This window comes from Vidua chalybeata, chromosome 2 (assembly GCF_026979565.1).
Source record: "Vidua chalybeata isolate OUT-0048 chromosome 2, bVidCha1 merged haplotype, whole genome shotgun sequence".
NCBI classification, from domain to species: Eukaryota; Metazoa; Chordata; class Aves; order Passeriformes; family Viduidae; genus Vidua; species Vidua chalybeata.
In genome coordinates this window covers 50,244,542-50,262,416 of record NC_071531.1, presented here as the reverse complement: position 1 = coordinate 50,262,416, position 17,875 = coordinate 50,244,542, and the positions used below count along the sequence as shown (strand labels likewise).

General features: G+C 39.9%; 1 protein-coding gene across 2 annotated transcripts in view; it reads right to left on the bottom strand.

Annotated features, from left to right (window-relative positions):
* Positions 1-5,163: 5,163 nt before the first annotated feature.
* KLF12 (KLF transcription factor 12) overlaps positions 5,164-17,875 on the bottom strand; it is a 232,562-nt gene continuing 219,850 nt past the window's right edge. For both annotated transcript variants that reach the window (XM_053935016.1, XM_053935018.1), the window contains one exon: positions 5,164-11,915. In XM_053935016.1, the coding sequence (XP_053790991.1) occupies positions 11,734-11,915 (182 nt within the window). In that variant the 3' untranslated portion in view covers positions 5,164-11,733. The remainder of the gene's footprint in view (positions 11,916-17,875) is intronic.

Genomic DNA, 17,875 nt, shown 5'->3' with positions numbered 1-17,875 from the left:
CAAAAGCCTCCAGAGAACTCCTCAGGAGAAGATAACCTTGAGACGTACCTGTATATAAAGATTAAACAGCAACCCGAGCTCAGCAGAGATTTATAGCGCTTTGTAAGTGTCTTGGTTTCACTGTTTGCTTTTGCAGTAGTTTCTGGACTTTACTGTTAGTTTCTGTCTGTTAATATTCTGCACAGGCCCAAAAATACAGGTGTAGAAATGTCACCCCAGAAAAAACAAAGAATTTATTTGAAATATTTTACAAGGAGGTTTTATAGATCAATATCCCCAGCAAATGAGAAAGATAACCAGGAAAGGGCACAGTGCACCTGCGAGCAAGGTTGTGCAAAGATACAAATGAAAACATAAAGGATAAAATGTATTGACATGTTTCAGCTTACTGGCTAAATCTGGTTATTCATTCCTTTGTAAGGGGCAGGTCTGGTTATTATGGGCTATATATTTTTGGTAAGACAAATATGTGAGGTAGTAAATGCCTTTGTGAGTACGCTTCAACAGGAAGGGTATGGCTACTGCTGCTCTGTGGGGCCTCTCACAGAAAATACCCATGGGTATAAAAACCATAGTCAGTTACAGACTGGGTCGAAACCTTAACCAGAGAGCCTGTTCTGCCTAATGGCCCAAGTGAGAGGGAGGGACTCCAAATGGTCAGGTGCTATTATGAATATCAGGAAACATTTTCTCAGGTTGCCTAGCAAGGTTGTGGAGTCCTCATCCTTGCAGATTCTGAAAAGCCATTTGGACACCATCCTGGCCCTAGGTGTCCCTGTTTGAGCAGGGGGCTTGGACCACATGACCTCCAGAGGTCACTGCCAACTCCAAACATTCTGTGATTCTGGCATTTTTTGCTTAACTACTGAGTCACTCCAGCTTCAGTTAAACGTCTTTGCCTCTTTGTCTATTTAAAGGGTTTAACTCTGCCGGGTTTGCTAGGATGTGAGGGTTGTTTAGGGACAGGTTTCCACAGTGTGCATGGCACACACTGCTGAAGAGACCAATTACAGCTGTGGCAGCCTGGACCACAGTGTTGGCTTCTCTTTGGAAAGGTCAAATACTTGGCGACCACCAACATGTTTTTCCCCTAGCATTGCCTTTTCAACTCCCAACCAAAATCTCATGCCACCAGCCCACAGGGCAGCAAGCAGATGTGTCAGACAGACCTCTCATATGGATGAGTTTCCCTGTTAGATGCTGGACCTGAGGACTTGCACTCTGAATCCATGGGTGAAAGTCTGCACAGCCAGAACTCCATCTGGCAGGCGGGCAATCTCCCTGGGTTCAAGGATGATGCCAATGTGACTTTTTTCTGCACGTAGAGAGGGAACTGTGCTTATCTGATCTACTAACTCTGTGTGCAAAGCTGAAGGTGGTTACCAGCAGCCACTCCTTGTCATGCTCACGGAGAGCCAGACGTGCCCCATACGATGTACTTAACGTGCCAACTTTTCATTCCAAGTGGACTGTTCAATAACAAAGGGGAAAAAAAGGGGGAGGGATCAGAGGACAATTGAGCAGTTGTTTGTGCAAGTGGAAGAAATAACTTTTCAGGAACAGAGCATGGGTCAGGGCAGAGGACAGTGTGGGCGTTCATTGAGGAGGTCAGACTAAACAGGCAGTGATGCATTTTATACTTATGTCACTCTTGGGAGAAAAAATGAAATTAAACACACACAGGACACTGAGGAAGAACAAACAACTTATTGTGTGGAAAGAAGTGCTTTGGAAGGGCGAATGCAACTATCTGATTTTTAAATTCATCACTGGTTTGAGAGATGGAAGATCTGTTATAGCACAGATTTGGTTGAGAAACATCTCTTCATAAGGCTCAAAGGTCTCCAAATCACTTTGTTTACTTGTTTCTCTGCCTGTAACCATGTAACACTGTGGCTTTTAGTAGATAAATGATCATATTGGTTAAAAGTAAGCCAATGGGAATTCAGGGGAAGGGGAAAAATAATTTTAAGGAGAAATTTCACCAATAAGGGTGCTGTGTGGCTCCAAGCCTCCGACTTTACACCCAGTTGTCCTAGACTGGCTCAAACATAAAGGAAGCTCTTTTATGGAAGGGCCAGACACAAGGGAGAAGCCCACCCAGGCCACAGAGTGCCCCTAGGAGCAATTGCAAATACCAACTCTCTTCAACCAGGTATGAACTTGCAATTTCCAGTGTGCCACTACCCTCCTCCAGCAGCTGTTCCTTCACTTCAGGGGCACACAGTGAACAAATCTTCTCCTAGCTGCACATCAACTGCACCAGCCTCCCCACACACAGGGAAAGGAGAGGGGCAGAAGTAAAGAGTTCCCCTTTTAAAGTACTTGGGGAATTCAGATTATATAGTAATGCAAAATATTTTTATATCATCCTAGGACATTTTTGTTTATACTGCTCAGTGGTATTTTATTTGTTCCAGCTTTGCCACAGACGCACAAATTCTGTGAAAGGAGAAAGAATGTCTACTCTGTATGGTGGCTTTTAAAAAATCAGAAAAGCGAGTAAAATCCATTTCTTAAGCAAACATTCAATTAAAAAAATCACTATATGTTTATAGAAAACAAAGATTTAATTTTAAAAAGTTAGTATCTAGGTATTCCAGAAGGTTTGAGTCATCCACAGTAATAATTAGGGGGTTTGTTCCATACAAAATGCTTTATTTAACCTTCATGCCTCCATTCAGATAATTGTACAAATGCATACATTTAAAGGTTTAAACTCTATTTCAATTCACAGCTCAATTCATAGGAAAGTTGAATACAGAAAAGCAATGCACCAACAAAATATGTCTGAGACACCATTTAAAACGATAACACTTGTTCATTTAAATCTTTGAGAATAGAGTGGAATAATCATCCTCTGACAATTTCATTAGGGGACTCCCTTTACATTATCATAGGGCAAAAATCACCTTTTTACAGTAAGAGGAAAAGAAGCTCTGAGTATATTTACAATACATACACTATACATAAATACAAGAACAACACTTACATAATATTAATAAACTTATAACATAGGCATTGCCTAAACACTACATAGTATATAAATGCAGAGGAAACTATTGGGAAATTAGATCTTCAGAAGTTTACTTTAAGTTTTGAAGAAAAGTAATTTTTGTATTTAAAAGCTTTTGAAAAGAAGGCAAAAGGAAGTCTAAAAAAACTAATATGCTTGCCTGCTAGCACTGGTATTTTTATTCCTTTTAAATGTAGGAGCTCTATTGACACTACTATCTCTATGGGGTTACCGATAATGGCCCTCCCTTTCGCATCTTATCTAGGAAAAAGATTGAGGTGCTGTACATACTAATTCCATTGCTGTGAAGCTTCAGTCCCAAATGAATCGTTTGGTAAACTACGGGATGTTTTTGTATTTTTACACAGGAGGATCAAATGAACACTCATTGGTAGATACAACAGTAATGACCTGATTCGAAGGAACAATTTGGGGCCAAATACAATCCCATCCTTAGGTTTTCCTTCAAATAACACCATGGGGGAATTTGTTTCGTCCATAAGTAACTTGGCCAAGAATTGTTGTTTTTTCCTGAACACAGCTGAAAGAACTTTCTGATTTAAGGGTATTTTTGACCCCACATGTTGATAGCAGTGTCCAAATCTCTCTTTCCCTTGATGTGTATGAAATGCATGTGCCTGAGTGTGGGTTGAAGGTCTTAAGGCTGATGGTGCATGAAACTTAAGTAATTCATTACTATCTCTGTGTATATTCTACAAATGTGCAAATGGGAAATACAACTTTGTAAGAACAGACAGAAAGTCAAGTGAGCATATTGTGTGGGTGTTCAGTGAAGAACTTACATTACCAAGGAAGCCATGTATAGGACAATCAGGAAAGAAAGAAAACACACGGATTTTTTTAACATGGAAATGTAGCAGTGAAAGAGTCTGAAACCAGAAATGACAACAACAATCTGAATCGTGAATAATGTTAGTTCAGCCATGAAGATTTGGCTCAAGCTGTCTTTCCAAAGCTCTTTTGTACCTAGAAAGGCAGGGAGAGGGAGAAAAGTGGTATCTGAACTTATTTGTGTATTTCATGGTTCATGCTTATGACAATCCATCAAAGCCATCACTTGTGATCCCATATCAGAAACTGAATTACTGTTTTTCTACGCTGAGGTCACAGCACAGAGCAAGGTTTAGTGAGCCAATGTGTGAACCACCTCTTCTTTTGTAACTGAGAGCACCTTGGCTCACTGAAACTTCTGACTCTGAATTGGGAAAGATGTTGCAGTTCATTCATATAGACAATAGGATCTCAAGTAATTTTTTGTATTCTTTTTTCTGTAATAGCTAAAATTCGTATGTTCAGTTTTGTTTCTCTGGAGGACTGAAAAACTCTCTATTGAAGTTACCACAAGGGTAATTATTTCATAATTCAGGCAGTGAGCATGAGGTTCTATAGAATAATGCTGGCAAAACAAAAACAAAACAAAACAAAACAAAAACAAACAAAAACCCAAACAAAAAAAAAAAACTCACCAACCCCCCCAAAAAACAAAAAACAACAACAACAAAAAAAAAAAAAAACCAAAACCAAAAAACCCCAAAACAAAACAAAACAAAAAAAAACACCAAAAAAGTAAAAACAAAACAAAACAGGCTAAAAAGCCAAACAAACAAAAAAAAAAAGAACCCTTACTCAGAGTTTGCTTTTCAAAATGAAGGGGAAAAAACCTGTCTCATTTTGGGATGGTGAAGACAAAGCACCATTTCCTACCAAAGAACTAACACGTGCAGGGCTGGAATCAGCCAAGCCTTCCAACATGGTAGCTTTCCTAGGGTGCCCCCTCGCAGTGTTGTTGCTCCAGAACAAAGAACTGAACACTGCTCTCCAATAAGGGCTCAGGTACTGGGTAAAAAACTAGATTACTTTGTCCTCCTGACAACACATTCCCTGGTGCTCTCCTGAAATCCCCAGCATGAGTTGTATTCTTTTGCGTGCTTAATATCTGGAGATAAGCTCGGGACAATAGAGTAAGTATATGCATGTTCTGATGGGATTATTTCTGCCAGTATTTAATACTTAAATTTGTTATTGAACAAGCAACCTTGTCACGTAATCAACTCATGTACATGAATACCAATTGTTACATGTGTGTCCACATGCACTTTTTTTTTTTTTTTGGGGGGGGGGGGGGGTGGTGGTTTTGGACCTGCACTTTCATCTGTGTATGAGCCTCAGTGAGACTCTAGCAGCAACCCACTCATGGCAGCAGAAGTCTAAACAAAATACAGGATTTCTCAAATACAAAATTTTGCCCGGAAAAATGACAGGTACAAATTTGGAGGATGAAAAGCAATTTTCCCAGGCAAAGGCATCAGGACAACCAGTTACATTTTGATTTCTGATAAATTAATTTTTAAAAATAGAAGAAGCATGAGGGCTGGCATTACACTGCTATTTTAAGAATCCATTAGCAGTAGTTAATATTTACAAAAAAATTGAGGAAAAGTAAGAGTGCAAGAGTCACAGCTGGCCATTTTCTGGTAAGATCAATTAGTCTACTGATGCAAATGTTTAGGCCACACAAAATAAAAATCTCCATACTTCATCTTAGGAATATCAACTTCTTATTTGCTATTCAAAGAGTCTCTACACTGACAGACCCCAACTTTTCACTCATTTGTCCCCAAAAGAAAGAGAAGCGATTTATTTTGTCCACTCATGAAGTCAACCAAGATGATATTAAATCCTGTGAGCACTACATGATGAAGAGAAAGGAGACATAAGGTGAACTCTTGTGTTTCCAGAGTTTAATGCAGAGGATTTTTCAAGAGTCCCTATTCTATCATATTCCCTAAAAAAAAAAGCTCCATTGGGCTTATTGCTGGTTTTGGATTACTTCACTAGAGAATACCGTGGATACATGGGCATATCCAACATAAATTGGGAAGAAATTCCGTAAAACACCGCTCTGACAACGACTTCCAATCACACCTACTGAGAATCGGTACAGCTACGAGTAATTTGTAAACTAAGATTTATTTTCTTCTTACAAATATATGACAGATGTTATCTGAGAAAATAACTAAAAACTCTTAACACAGTATCTCAACATGTGAACATACAAATGGCACTTTGTGTTTGTTTCTGTGCTGCATTATTGTTCTCCAAGTAAAATTTCATTTTCACCTTATTGTTAACAGAATTCCATTAAGTTATTGCTGTGTAAAAGTATAGGAACATCCCATCAATTCTAATTACAGGCACTTTCAGTTTCTGTTTCACCTCTAAAATAGATTTCAGGTTATCTCACTGAAGTGTATGTGTATTTTAAATGTCAGAACCGTCCTGCTACAATGGATATTCTTGACATGTTACTGCACCTAGAAGACTAAACTCCCCTGGAATCAGCAAAAAGCAGCTGCCTATTTCAGCTCTGCAACCTTTCATCAGGATGCACTGTAGTTGGGGAAATACAAGAAGAAATAAAATCATATAAGTGTTTGCCATTCCTGTATCTGTAGTTCATTGTAAAATGCCAGAAGGAAAAAAAGAAATCACAAACCGACAAACCTTTCATATGGTTTTCATTTTGTTTAAATGTTTTTTTTTCTTTATTTAGTCAAAGACATTGAGCATTGACTTATTTGACACGGAAGGACTCAGTAAAACTTTGTTATATCACACACCATCTGCAAAACAGCAAAGAAGTGGCCACTCCATTTTGCAGAGAAAACACGCTCTGATAAAACAGAACAATTTACTTCCTTGTGTTTTGTGTTTAAGCTTTGCAAGGCATTATCCTAACAGTCTTCCCAATGAAAACTGAAGGTAAGGATTGTTTAAAAATGTATTTCATTTCAGCTATTTAACACCCCATGTAAAACTGTGAGTTTGAAAATACTTTTCCATTATCACACGTATCACATTTTAACTTTTACAAGTATAGTAAAATACTTTGAAGTTACTTTGATTTCTAAAGATGCAGTATCCTTACAGTTACATTTTTATGCCAAAAGTTACATTTTTATGCCTTTCTTTTATTGTGAAGAATTTAAGCCTTTTCAATGTTCCAGTGGGCATGACTTCATAAGCATACATTACGTAGCAACTGCTACGCTATAGCAAACCTGTGAAAATACAACAATTTCTTTGTGCAATTCTCCAGTCACGTATCACAGGCAAAGCCATAACACTATAATATGAGCTCGTTTCTTAAGGTAGTATTTTCTGTAACAGTGTTTACTTAAAATTCTTCCTTTTCTGATCTTTTTTTTGTTTTTTTTCCCCCGTAAATTTTAATTACAAATAAACTTGTTTATTACCTGCACATGGGTAGAGACATATGGAAGTGCTGGAGTTCATATGCATGAGCGTAAGGATGAGCATGTGGGAGTAGCATGGATTTACTGAACGATCTTAGGACTTGACTGCTGTGGAAGATACAGTTTCACACAATGACCTTTCCAAACTCAAATTCAAACTAAAAAGTAAGTGGGATATTGTTAGTCACACCTACCCTGATTTTGAGGTACCCACTTTCAATAAAGGGGAAAGATTTTTTTTTTACATTAAACAGCATTTATTACCAGAATTTAAATTTATAAATGGTAACTAGAATACATTTTCAATGTGGCTAATGGAAAACGAGATTTATGATCACTGTTACTCTCATTATTAAAGGGCAGAATGGCTGTACAGCTATTTGTCCATGCTCTGCACTGTAAGTTTACCCAAACATGAACATCACTGATGTAATTTTCAACACTGTTAATTTTGTTATACATTACTTCAGCAAATAATCATATATACAAGTCAGTCTTAATCTATTTAATTAATTATGTAAGCATGAGAGAGAATAAGGAATACTGCATCTTCATCCCCAAGTAAAAATTGCTGTTGCAATGAGCCAATTTTACAGTGCTGAATATAAGGGGTGCTCAAAAAATAATAACACAATTAAACATTTTAAAAGTTTAGTATCAAAGCTGTTTGCTCATTACATTTTCCTAAAATGCTGGCTCCTGAGGTTGCCTGACAAATCCATTTAGAACTTTTGAAAATATATGAAATCTGACACTTCATGGCATAATTTCCCTCTCAAGCTGTAACATGCAATGCCACGGCATGATGGACTGAAATCTCTTGCCTTTCTGAAGGAATGGGACACTGTATGTTTGTGTATCCCAACTGCTCAATTAAGATGGGCTTACCGCATCGTGTCAGGATGAGATCTGGTATTTCTGCATGCTACACATGACGTAAGCCTTCGCCACAGCCAGGAAATGTCACAGACCTGTGGTGGGGTACCAGGATTTTTGAAGAAACTACCTCGGAGCAATTGCCCATTGTCTTTGCACAAGCACAGAAACTTGGCAGGTTTGAACCACATCCAATAAAGGCAAAGACACACTGAGGATCTGGGGGACATCAGCTCCACATTCAAACACCCCCATCCTTCCAAGTAACTTCTCTTAAAATACTTCTGAAGGGGACAAAACCCAAAAAACAACCCTGTGGAGTAACTGGGATCAAAGCCTGAAGGTGATGGTATGAATGTGAACTTCATCAAGAAAAATATTGTGTATTTGAAACCCAGCAGTGGACTACTGCTGGTTGTGTAATTCGTCTACAGGTAACAGCAGCATGAGAAGCCCTTGCACATGTGCTGGAAAGGCTGAGGATGTACCTCCTGCCTGTGAAGTAACAGAATGTAGCACACACTCCTTTACCTTTTGGCTTCATTCTCCTACCATTTGCCACACTCTGCGCCTCTGTCCCTTGGCATTACTGCTGCTTTAACCCTCTATCACTTTGGGGTTCTTTGAATAAAACCAGACCCTCTTTCTGTTGCAGTGCTTCCAATTCACAACAGTAACAGGCAACCAGCTGAAAAAACAGGGATTCACAGAGACCAACATCGGCCTTGGGAGATGAGCCTCTCCAGGGTCTGTTATACATACGCTCTTCCACAGGGCATTTCAAAGCTGAACACTAAAATTAAAGGCCTTTCCATTTCTCTTGTAGTTTCTCTGTCTTCATTGACAACAGGGGAAGCCTAAAGAGGAACACTGATCTCTCCCTGTTGCACCCTGCAACTGATGTTTGAGAGTAACGTCACATCCTCCTCTACCCTAACAGAATGCTCAGTAGGAGTTTCTGCTCAAGCAAACTTAATTTTCTATGAGAGGGAAAAAAAAGAAAAAAAAAAAAAACAAACAAACCACAGATCCCAAAAGGAATTCTGTATGCCATTGGTTCTTCAACTGAATTACTGCTATTCAAATAATTAGTTTGTAAAATATTCTTGGGCAAGAAAAGAATTTTATCAATGGAGTTCTACCTGACCTGACTTCTTTCCCTAAATGCCAACAATGACAGATGCATTTAAGGGGATGATATTGAAGTACACAAAAACCAGACCTCAGACATAATCTATGAAGCACCTCACATACAATACTTTGACAACCAGCTTTTAAAATCAACAGTAGTAATGCTGCTCATAAAGACACAGTTCTGCTGTCCTGCAATGCCTCATGGTCTATCCAGAAGCCCTGCCCTGTCCCTGATTTGGAGATGGATTCTAGAATGTTATCAAATGTGGTGGAAGTAGATCACTAACATGGTCAATGGGAATTGATAGAGGCATTTTTCCCACAACAGCTGTGAATAATTTGTGTTGAGTTTCTCTGCTCACCACTTGGCAGTGAGTGAATTTCTTCTAAGTTCTTTCAGAGAGCTGATAAACTATCCATACTGGCGAACATTAAGGATATTTAAAGACAATCAAACTCTGGAGTCTTGTGAATGCTGTTATAAACTATAATCCCAGTCATATTAATCCTCAATTAACTGTAATTACTTTTGTATCTGTATGGGTACTCTGTTGTTTTTTCTTAAAGATTACTTGGATTCCAGAATCCCCCCAACATTACTACATTTACTACAGGAATCTGATATTAACTGAGACAGTCAAACATTTAAAAACAAACAAGTGGCATCATAAATTTAATCTGGAATCACTGCAACAAAATATTAATAATTAAATGCATTGCAAAAGACCTTATGTTTACATCTTTCATTTCTAAGCTATGAAAATCTCAACACTTAGAAAATATTGCCAAGCCTCCCCTTTGTCAAATTTAGCTGAATAGGCAGATCCTTCTGAGGAAAGAAAACAGAAAAACACTATTCTGTTTGCATGAATAACTAATGACTAAGAGTTTCTCTCTTTCCTACATAATTCAATTAATAGAAATTGGTTTGCAATTACAGGGCTGTATGGGAATGATCAAGAATTTCCTTTTATTTAATCTGAAAAGGCTTGGATTGAAAATCCAAGCAGAGGCAGCCACTGGTACCCTACAGAGGTCCATTTATACTATACAGCTGGCAAAATTTTGTTATTCCCTAACTCCCAGGGAGAAATCTAATGTCTTGCAGAGCACAACTGCATGTTTCTCTGTCCTACTTACAGTTCATCCACTACCTCCTCAACAATCAACTCTTTCCTTTATCTTCCCTGCTTTCCACAAGTATTATGTTAAAGGAAATAGAAGTACTTAATTGTGGTGCCTAGCAGGTCAGTGAAACCAGCAAAAAGATTAATTTAAATCCTACATGCTGTTTCTGCATACCCCCCACTTCTGTTGGTGTGGAGTAAATTATTGTCTCAAGAGCCATTTTATTCATTATTGCTTTTTCTCTGCAAGAGATGCAGCCGTTTCTTCTCTGTTTTGTTTTGATGATACATTCAATTCCATCTCATGAATGGCTATACCACTAACCTTGGTACCAGCAAGTACAAGATCTGACTATTCCCCTGGGTTCAAATAATGGTTGTGGGAAAGAGGATACCTGCATGAAAGAAAACAGCACACTGAGAATAGGATAGGAGTTTTTAGGTGGGTTCTTTCTATACAAATCAGAAAATGAATCTAATTAATTCCATGGTAAAACAGATACTTAATATGGTATTTCAGCAGAGGTGTTGCTGCCCTTTGCTTATTTTACAGACTTCAACAATGACAACAACGAAAGAAAAGAAGGAAAAAAACCATAAAAGAAAAAAGTTAAATGGCTGGTGTCCTCTAGGGCATAATGACAAGTTGTGGTATGATATTAAAATGCCACCATCATTATTGCAAAAGTCTGATCATGCAAACCTCCAGCTCTGGCAGCAGGACCTCTCCAGCAGAATCTTCTTGCCTACTCACATGCAGCTTGTCTGTAGCACAGCTCCAGTGCAGTGCTGACACCGGCCAGATGGTATAGAAAACGAGGGAAAAGATGGCATAATACAGATCTAGCGGTCTTGCTCTCATCATCATCATCATCATCATCATCATCATCATCATCACTATCAACAGTTCGTGGTATCTATACTCCAACCAGCAGTGATTTTTCAGGAACAAAATGTCTGGCAGCTGAGAAAACATACAAGCTATAAACATTTTTTGTCAAAGGATGCAGCATGTAAAATAATGCCCATTCCTGTAGCATCTCGGCTGCTATTTCCCAGGTGATTGTGATGACACTTTCAGGGGTAGCCATGCTGAGGGGCAGACAGGGTTAACTTCAGATGGCGAGGAGAAGAGTGGCACTTCTTTTCCTGCTTTTTTTAAATTTCTGTTATTATTTTTTGTTACAGATATCAGGGAAAGCCCTGCCTGTTAACACTGTAGAGGGAGATTCAGCCCTGCTGAATTCACTGTGGGTAGTTAAGAGACCCAGCTCTTAAACTCAGCTGGAACAGGTAGCATTTCTCAAACCAGCATGTGCCTGCGGCGGTGGAGCGCCAGGTGATCCGAGCGGGAGAAACTGCGGTCACAGTCTGCACACTTGAATGGCTTCACTCCTGTGTGCTTGCGGTAATGCCTCGTCAGTTCATCAGATCGAGCAAACTTCCAGGTGCAGCCTTCCCAGGTACATTTGTAGGGTTTTTCTCCTGGGAGAAACAAAAGAAAGAGAGGAAGGGGGAAAAACAGGTTGTGACTTTCCCCTTGTTGCTATTAATCCCCACAATCCCCTCTGCATGCTTCTCATGAACAATCACTGCCTAGGGGTTGCTTTAGGCCAAATTACATAATTATGAGGTGCTGGATCTGCTGAATATAAGGAAGAGAGCCTTGAGATTTATCAATCCCGTGGCATTAACATGACTAAGAAAATCAACAGTATTAAGGCAATAATATAGATCCTACCTTGCAGGGGTGATGCGAGGATTAACATCAGGACAGAGGGCTGTGTAATTATTCTCATCATTACCATACAAGTTTGCAACCCTCATCTTGTCAGGCTACACTTTCTCCCCAAATGACCAGATTACCTGATATTTCTGCAATTTACCATGGGCTGACACAGACTTCCCATTATTCTATGATGCTTATGAAGGTTTCTGATTATTTGTGTAAACAGCATTCTGAGACATTTCTTAGTAAGCTGGCAAAAATCAACTACAATTTCCCAATAAAACATAAAAATTCAGTCTGCAAAACCTCCTCTTTATTTACTGCATTTACTTTCAGGAAAAATAATTTTGTGTAAGATGTTATTAGGAATGGTGTACAATTTTTAAATGTACTTAGCCATGGGACTTGCACAACACTGTTCATAAATACCCATTTACTTTAGTGAGCTCAGACTTGGGCTAATGTAGATTTTTTGAAAACCCCACCATCTTGCTTTATATTTAAGGGTAAGAATTATGTCGTATCACGTCAGAGGAGAATAATACAGCCAAACTGGATTTTGTGCTTGCATAAAGCACAAACTGTTTAGAATCCCATTTTGGCTATGTTTTTAGGCTATACTTCTTTGTGACTTCTACCACTCACCTTCAGTGTCTATAGAAATGCTCTTGGCAGTTACCTCGATCCCATAGTTCAGCATAAACCAAAACTGAGGAAAGGAAACTGTGTGAGGTCCGTATTTATCTTCCTTTTGTGTGTCTAAAATTTTACTTCCCCTCTGACCAGCTAATCACAACCTAGACAACAAAAGTGCATCTCTGCAACAACTGCTTCCTTTGTTAGGCACAATCATTCTTCAGTTAGTTATTATCTCATATGAATCATGAGCAGCTTGCAAGCTCATGAACCAGTGACGCAACACTTGCCTTTTCATAGGCAGAACCTCCCTCCTTGTGTCTCATCAAAAGTCAATAAATGCTTTGCAGAGAGCCTTTGATTTCAAAAGAAAATTCCCAAGTAAGAGTATCATCACAAAGTTCAAACAGCCCTGAAAAATCCAGCTGAAATGGCCTCTGTAAGGAAACCGAGTGCTGTACAGACATCAGCATGACATGTCAGCAAGGTTGTCAGCAACATTTGAGCTCCTTGGGTTGGTACCTTCTGTGCACCATCTGGGCTGTGCTGCAGTTTTGATGTCAGAAGGGGGTGGGAAACAGTTGCTGTGAGGAGAACCCAGCAATCAGGGCTCTGACCACAACCCGTAGTTGCACCAGCAGCAGCTCAGCCTAGATAATTTTGTACTCTCCAACCAAGCACAGAATACCAAATATTGCTCATTGCCACTGGGTGGCCACAGTGTTGGGCATCTCAAATCCACCAGCTCCTGTGAGCTGGACAGGCAGGCACAAGCTACATGGCAGATGGTGGGATGCACTCTCTTGCCAATGACACAGTGCTACAAAATGCGCTCAAATTCGCCACCAAACTGTCTTACATAGATATTCTTGCCACAAACAGTTGGTGCAGAGCACTGTACAAATATAGCAGTACCCCCGTCCAAATTGGCAGGTTGATTCCAACGCTCCTGTCACACCACATCGTTTTCCAAGCGCAGTGCTTGTCCTGCCCACCCCTCAACACACTTTTAAACTCTCTTGTTCACTAGATATTACCTCAGTTGTCTTCTTTGACCACACTTTCGGACAATGATATTTCTTAGGCTTTGGATTATTACTTACAAGCGTCTGAAATTTTAAACATCTTCAGGGATGGAGACTCAACTACTTCACTGGACAACCAGGGTGAGGAATTTTTTCCCAATATCCCATCTAAACCTACCTTGGTAGGTTTGTGTAACTGGAGGCCATTTCCTTTTGTCCTGTCACTTATTATCTGGGAGAAGAGACACACCTTGCAACAACTTCCTTTCAGGTATTTGTAGAAAGCAGAAACGTTCCCCCAATCCTTTCTTTCTGCAGGCTGAGAAACCCCACTTCTCTCAGCCATTCCTCATAAGACTTCTGCCCACACCCTTCACTAGCTCCACTGTCCTTCTCTGGACACACTCCAGCAGCTCAATGTCCTTTTAGTCAGAAGGACAAAATTCAACTCAGGATTCAAGGTGTGGACTCACCAGCACCAAGTGCAGGGGCACAATCACTGCGCTGGCCCTGCTGGACATACCCTTGCTCTTACAGGCCAGGATGCCATTGGTCTTCTTGGCCACCTGGGCACATGCTGGCTCATGTTCAGCCGCTGTTCATCAGCATCCCCAGATCCTTTTCTGCTAGGCAGCTTTCCAGCCTCCCTTCCCTCAGCCTATAGTGCTGCCTGGGGTTGTTGTGACCCAAGTGCATGATACAGCACTCAGCCTTGTTGAACCTCACACAACTGGCCTCAGCCCATGAATCCAGCCTGTCCAGATCCCTCTGCAGAGCTTTCCTACCCTCCAGCAGATCAACACTCCCCAACTTGGTGTCATCTGCAGACTTACTAAGGGTGTACTTGATCCCCTTGTCCAGATCACTAATAATAATAATATTAAAGATATTAATGAAATCCTTCCCCCTGGTACACAGAATTCCATATCTTCCTTCCCTCAGCAGAAAACAGAGAACCCAATGCAAAAACGGATGGTTTGCATGAGAAATACCAGAAACAGGTTTTTAGTTCATCCATTAAAACAGTATTATTTCAGGTAAGAAACGAAAGTCAGCTGACAGAAGGACGTGAGGGTAGATCACTCAGCTGGAGTTCCCACATGTTGCTGCCAGCATCCCTCCTCAGTGAGTCCTGCCTGCCCAGCCCTCACAGAGCTATGTGAAAGAGACAGGACTGACGACATTCCTTGCAAGGTATTTACTCCACTGAAGGAGAATCACTCTTATAAGCTCAACCTAAGAGGACCTCTCATTGCTTTCAATTAAATATATACATGTAGTGTTAACGTGAAGACATTTACTCACATGCACCTTAAAAAGGCCGCTGTAAAGACAACTGTGAAAGAGACGATTGCTCATTAAGGTTAATCAACATTTTACACAGGTCTAATTTTTAGGGAAAGAATAGTACTACTGCTTTTCTCCTAAACAGCTACATTATCTGTGCATGCTTGAGTGCTAGAAAATAAAAATTCTTCATATACTAACTCTTAACCTTTTGTTTGCTGTCATCCCAGACATGAAGACTAACCACTGAGGTTGTCAAAACCAGAAGACCCAAGAGTTCATATGATGGAGAAAGGACCAGGAGGAGCAGAATTGCTACAAGCCGAGAAGTTGGTGTCAGCTATCGCACACCAGCTTTGCCTAGTGAGAGCTTGAGCACTCATGGCTGAAATTGTCAGTGCAACCAACAGAGAGGAGCTGGGCTTCAGCAAGGCAACCCAGAGAGCAGTGTGTGAGGAGGCGGACAAAACTGGAAGAACTTAATGACACTACATCTATCTATCTATCTATCTATCTATCTACATTTCAAGACTGGATTGCAATGGAGTCGAAATCAAACACTCGACCATTCTGACTCAGACACTTTTGTCTCCTTGCGAGCACTTGAGTTTAAGTGTTTAAGAAACTCTTGGGCTTCAAGTATGGGCACATTTTGACACCTCATGCACCCAGACACTCAAATTCTCGTTCAGCTTTAAGGAGCAAATGCAGGCTGTGTGAGTTTTGCCTGGGGTGGTGTAAACACAGGAATCAAGAATTCAAAACAGTAGACAGTTTTGGGAAATTGGAAGCAAGAAGAGCTGCAGAAAGAGACTAAAAATGTGGCAGTTAGGAGGACGGGGAAAACTGAAGGAAGATAAAATCCTGTTAGTTCAATATTCTTAATCTATGAAGTTTTAAAGAATCTATCAATTTAAAAATAGATGCCTGAAGCTGTGAATATTTGCTGACCCTCTAATTTTGCATGTGCCTTTGAGAGCTCTATTGTTTCGTCCTGAAACCTGACAAAAATATCTCAAAACAGAGAAATTCCAATACTATTCTGCAGCTTTATACTGCAATACATGGACAGTGAACAGTACACCACAACAGCCATTACACAGATCAAGCAGGACCCTGGAGCATGAAAAAGTATTTCTAGACAGTTCTCTGTAGAAAATTAGTAATTTCTATTATTTGGGGGAGTTAATTACAAAGTTTTGAAGGGATGAGTCAATGCTCCAAATGAGAATAGTCATTTTTCAATCTTCTATTAACACAACATCTATTTCTAAGAGCCCTCCAAAACCATGCCTTTTATAGTACAGATACGACAAACCAAATTAGTTTAATTACTTTTACCATATTATTTCTCCTAACCTACCATGACTCCTCTCACTTAGGCACTTAGGAACATGGTTACAATTACTGCTCATTAAATCCTCCAAAACTCTTCAAGTATTGAATTAATAATGCTGAATAATGACCCCTGTTCAGGCACTTCAAAATTTTCCACCCTTCACACAGCCCAACATCTGTCTTCCCATATCTTTATTCATATGTACCCTGACATCTGGAAGACCATTCACTGAGGGAAATAAATCTCTTGAACTTTTACTTTATAACCCAATGACATTCATGTATGCCTTATTAAAAAAACCCTGTGTAGGTACCAGCCCAAGACATGCCATGTAACAGATGAAGGGATCAGAGTCTGTTCTGCACCATGCAGAATTTCCCATGTGGGATGTTCCTCATCAGTTATCCTCTGCCCATCAACTAGCTGGTATCAACAGCATTTGATGCCAGACCAGATGTTTCAAAGACAGACACCACAAAACCACCACGTAAATAGTTATGGGTTATTCTGCCAGCAGAGAAACTGTTCTGGAACTCCAGGAAACAGAGCTGGGCTTATATTCATTCCTTAGGTGAGGAACCTTATTTACTGCAACTGCAGATGCCCCATGTACTCCCTCTGTCCATTTGCAGTTCCTTTCATTTGTCTATTATTTCAGTTTCATTTATCCAGCTGTTTAGCGGGCTCTTGGCAGCCATGAAGCAACACTGTCTACTACCAGGACAGAAAATATCCCAGTGCTCAAGCTGTAAACACTTCTCTTCCTCTGGCATCAACTCCCCTCTCTTTCTGGTATTACAGATAAGTGCCATGTCCCTTCTTATTTATGTCCTCCTCAGAAACCCCTATCATTTTTTTCTGCACATGGAAAAAATGACACCATGACTCTTGAGTTATTATGTCACGTCTCTGCAGCTCCTTCCTGCAGTGGCAAGCAGCATTTTGAAACGTTGCTAATGCTTTTATTCCAAGTAAGAGCCAACGAGGAAATAAACATAGGGGGCTGTTCAGGGGTAAAGGTTTAGCAATCTAGTCAGATTTTTTTTCTATGTTAAGCTTTCATCACCCTGTGAAAGACGAAGTCAGAAAGCTTATGGAAACATATATATATACATAACATATAGGTTTGTATAGTAATTCCAGACAGGGAGGATGGGGGCACGGAGGAGATGACTGCTTACCCCATGCACAAAATACAATGGTTTTTAGTGAAATTTGCACAGTTCAATAGGTAGAACGTGCCCAGTTCGGCTATATACATCTTTATGCCCCAAGTTTCTACTGTCATTATTTTGGAAAGTATTCCCCACATAAAAACAGAGTGAGGTCACAAGGATTTAGCTCGAAACAAATTGGAAGAAAATAAATAAGCCAGCAAGCATGCCTCTGCCTACGTCTGATATGCTACATTTTCAGTCGAAGTGAACAG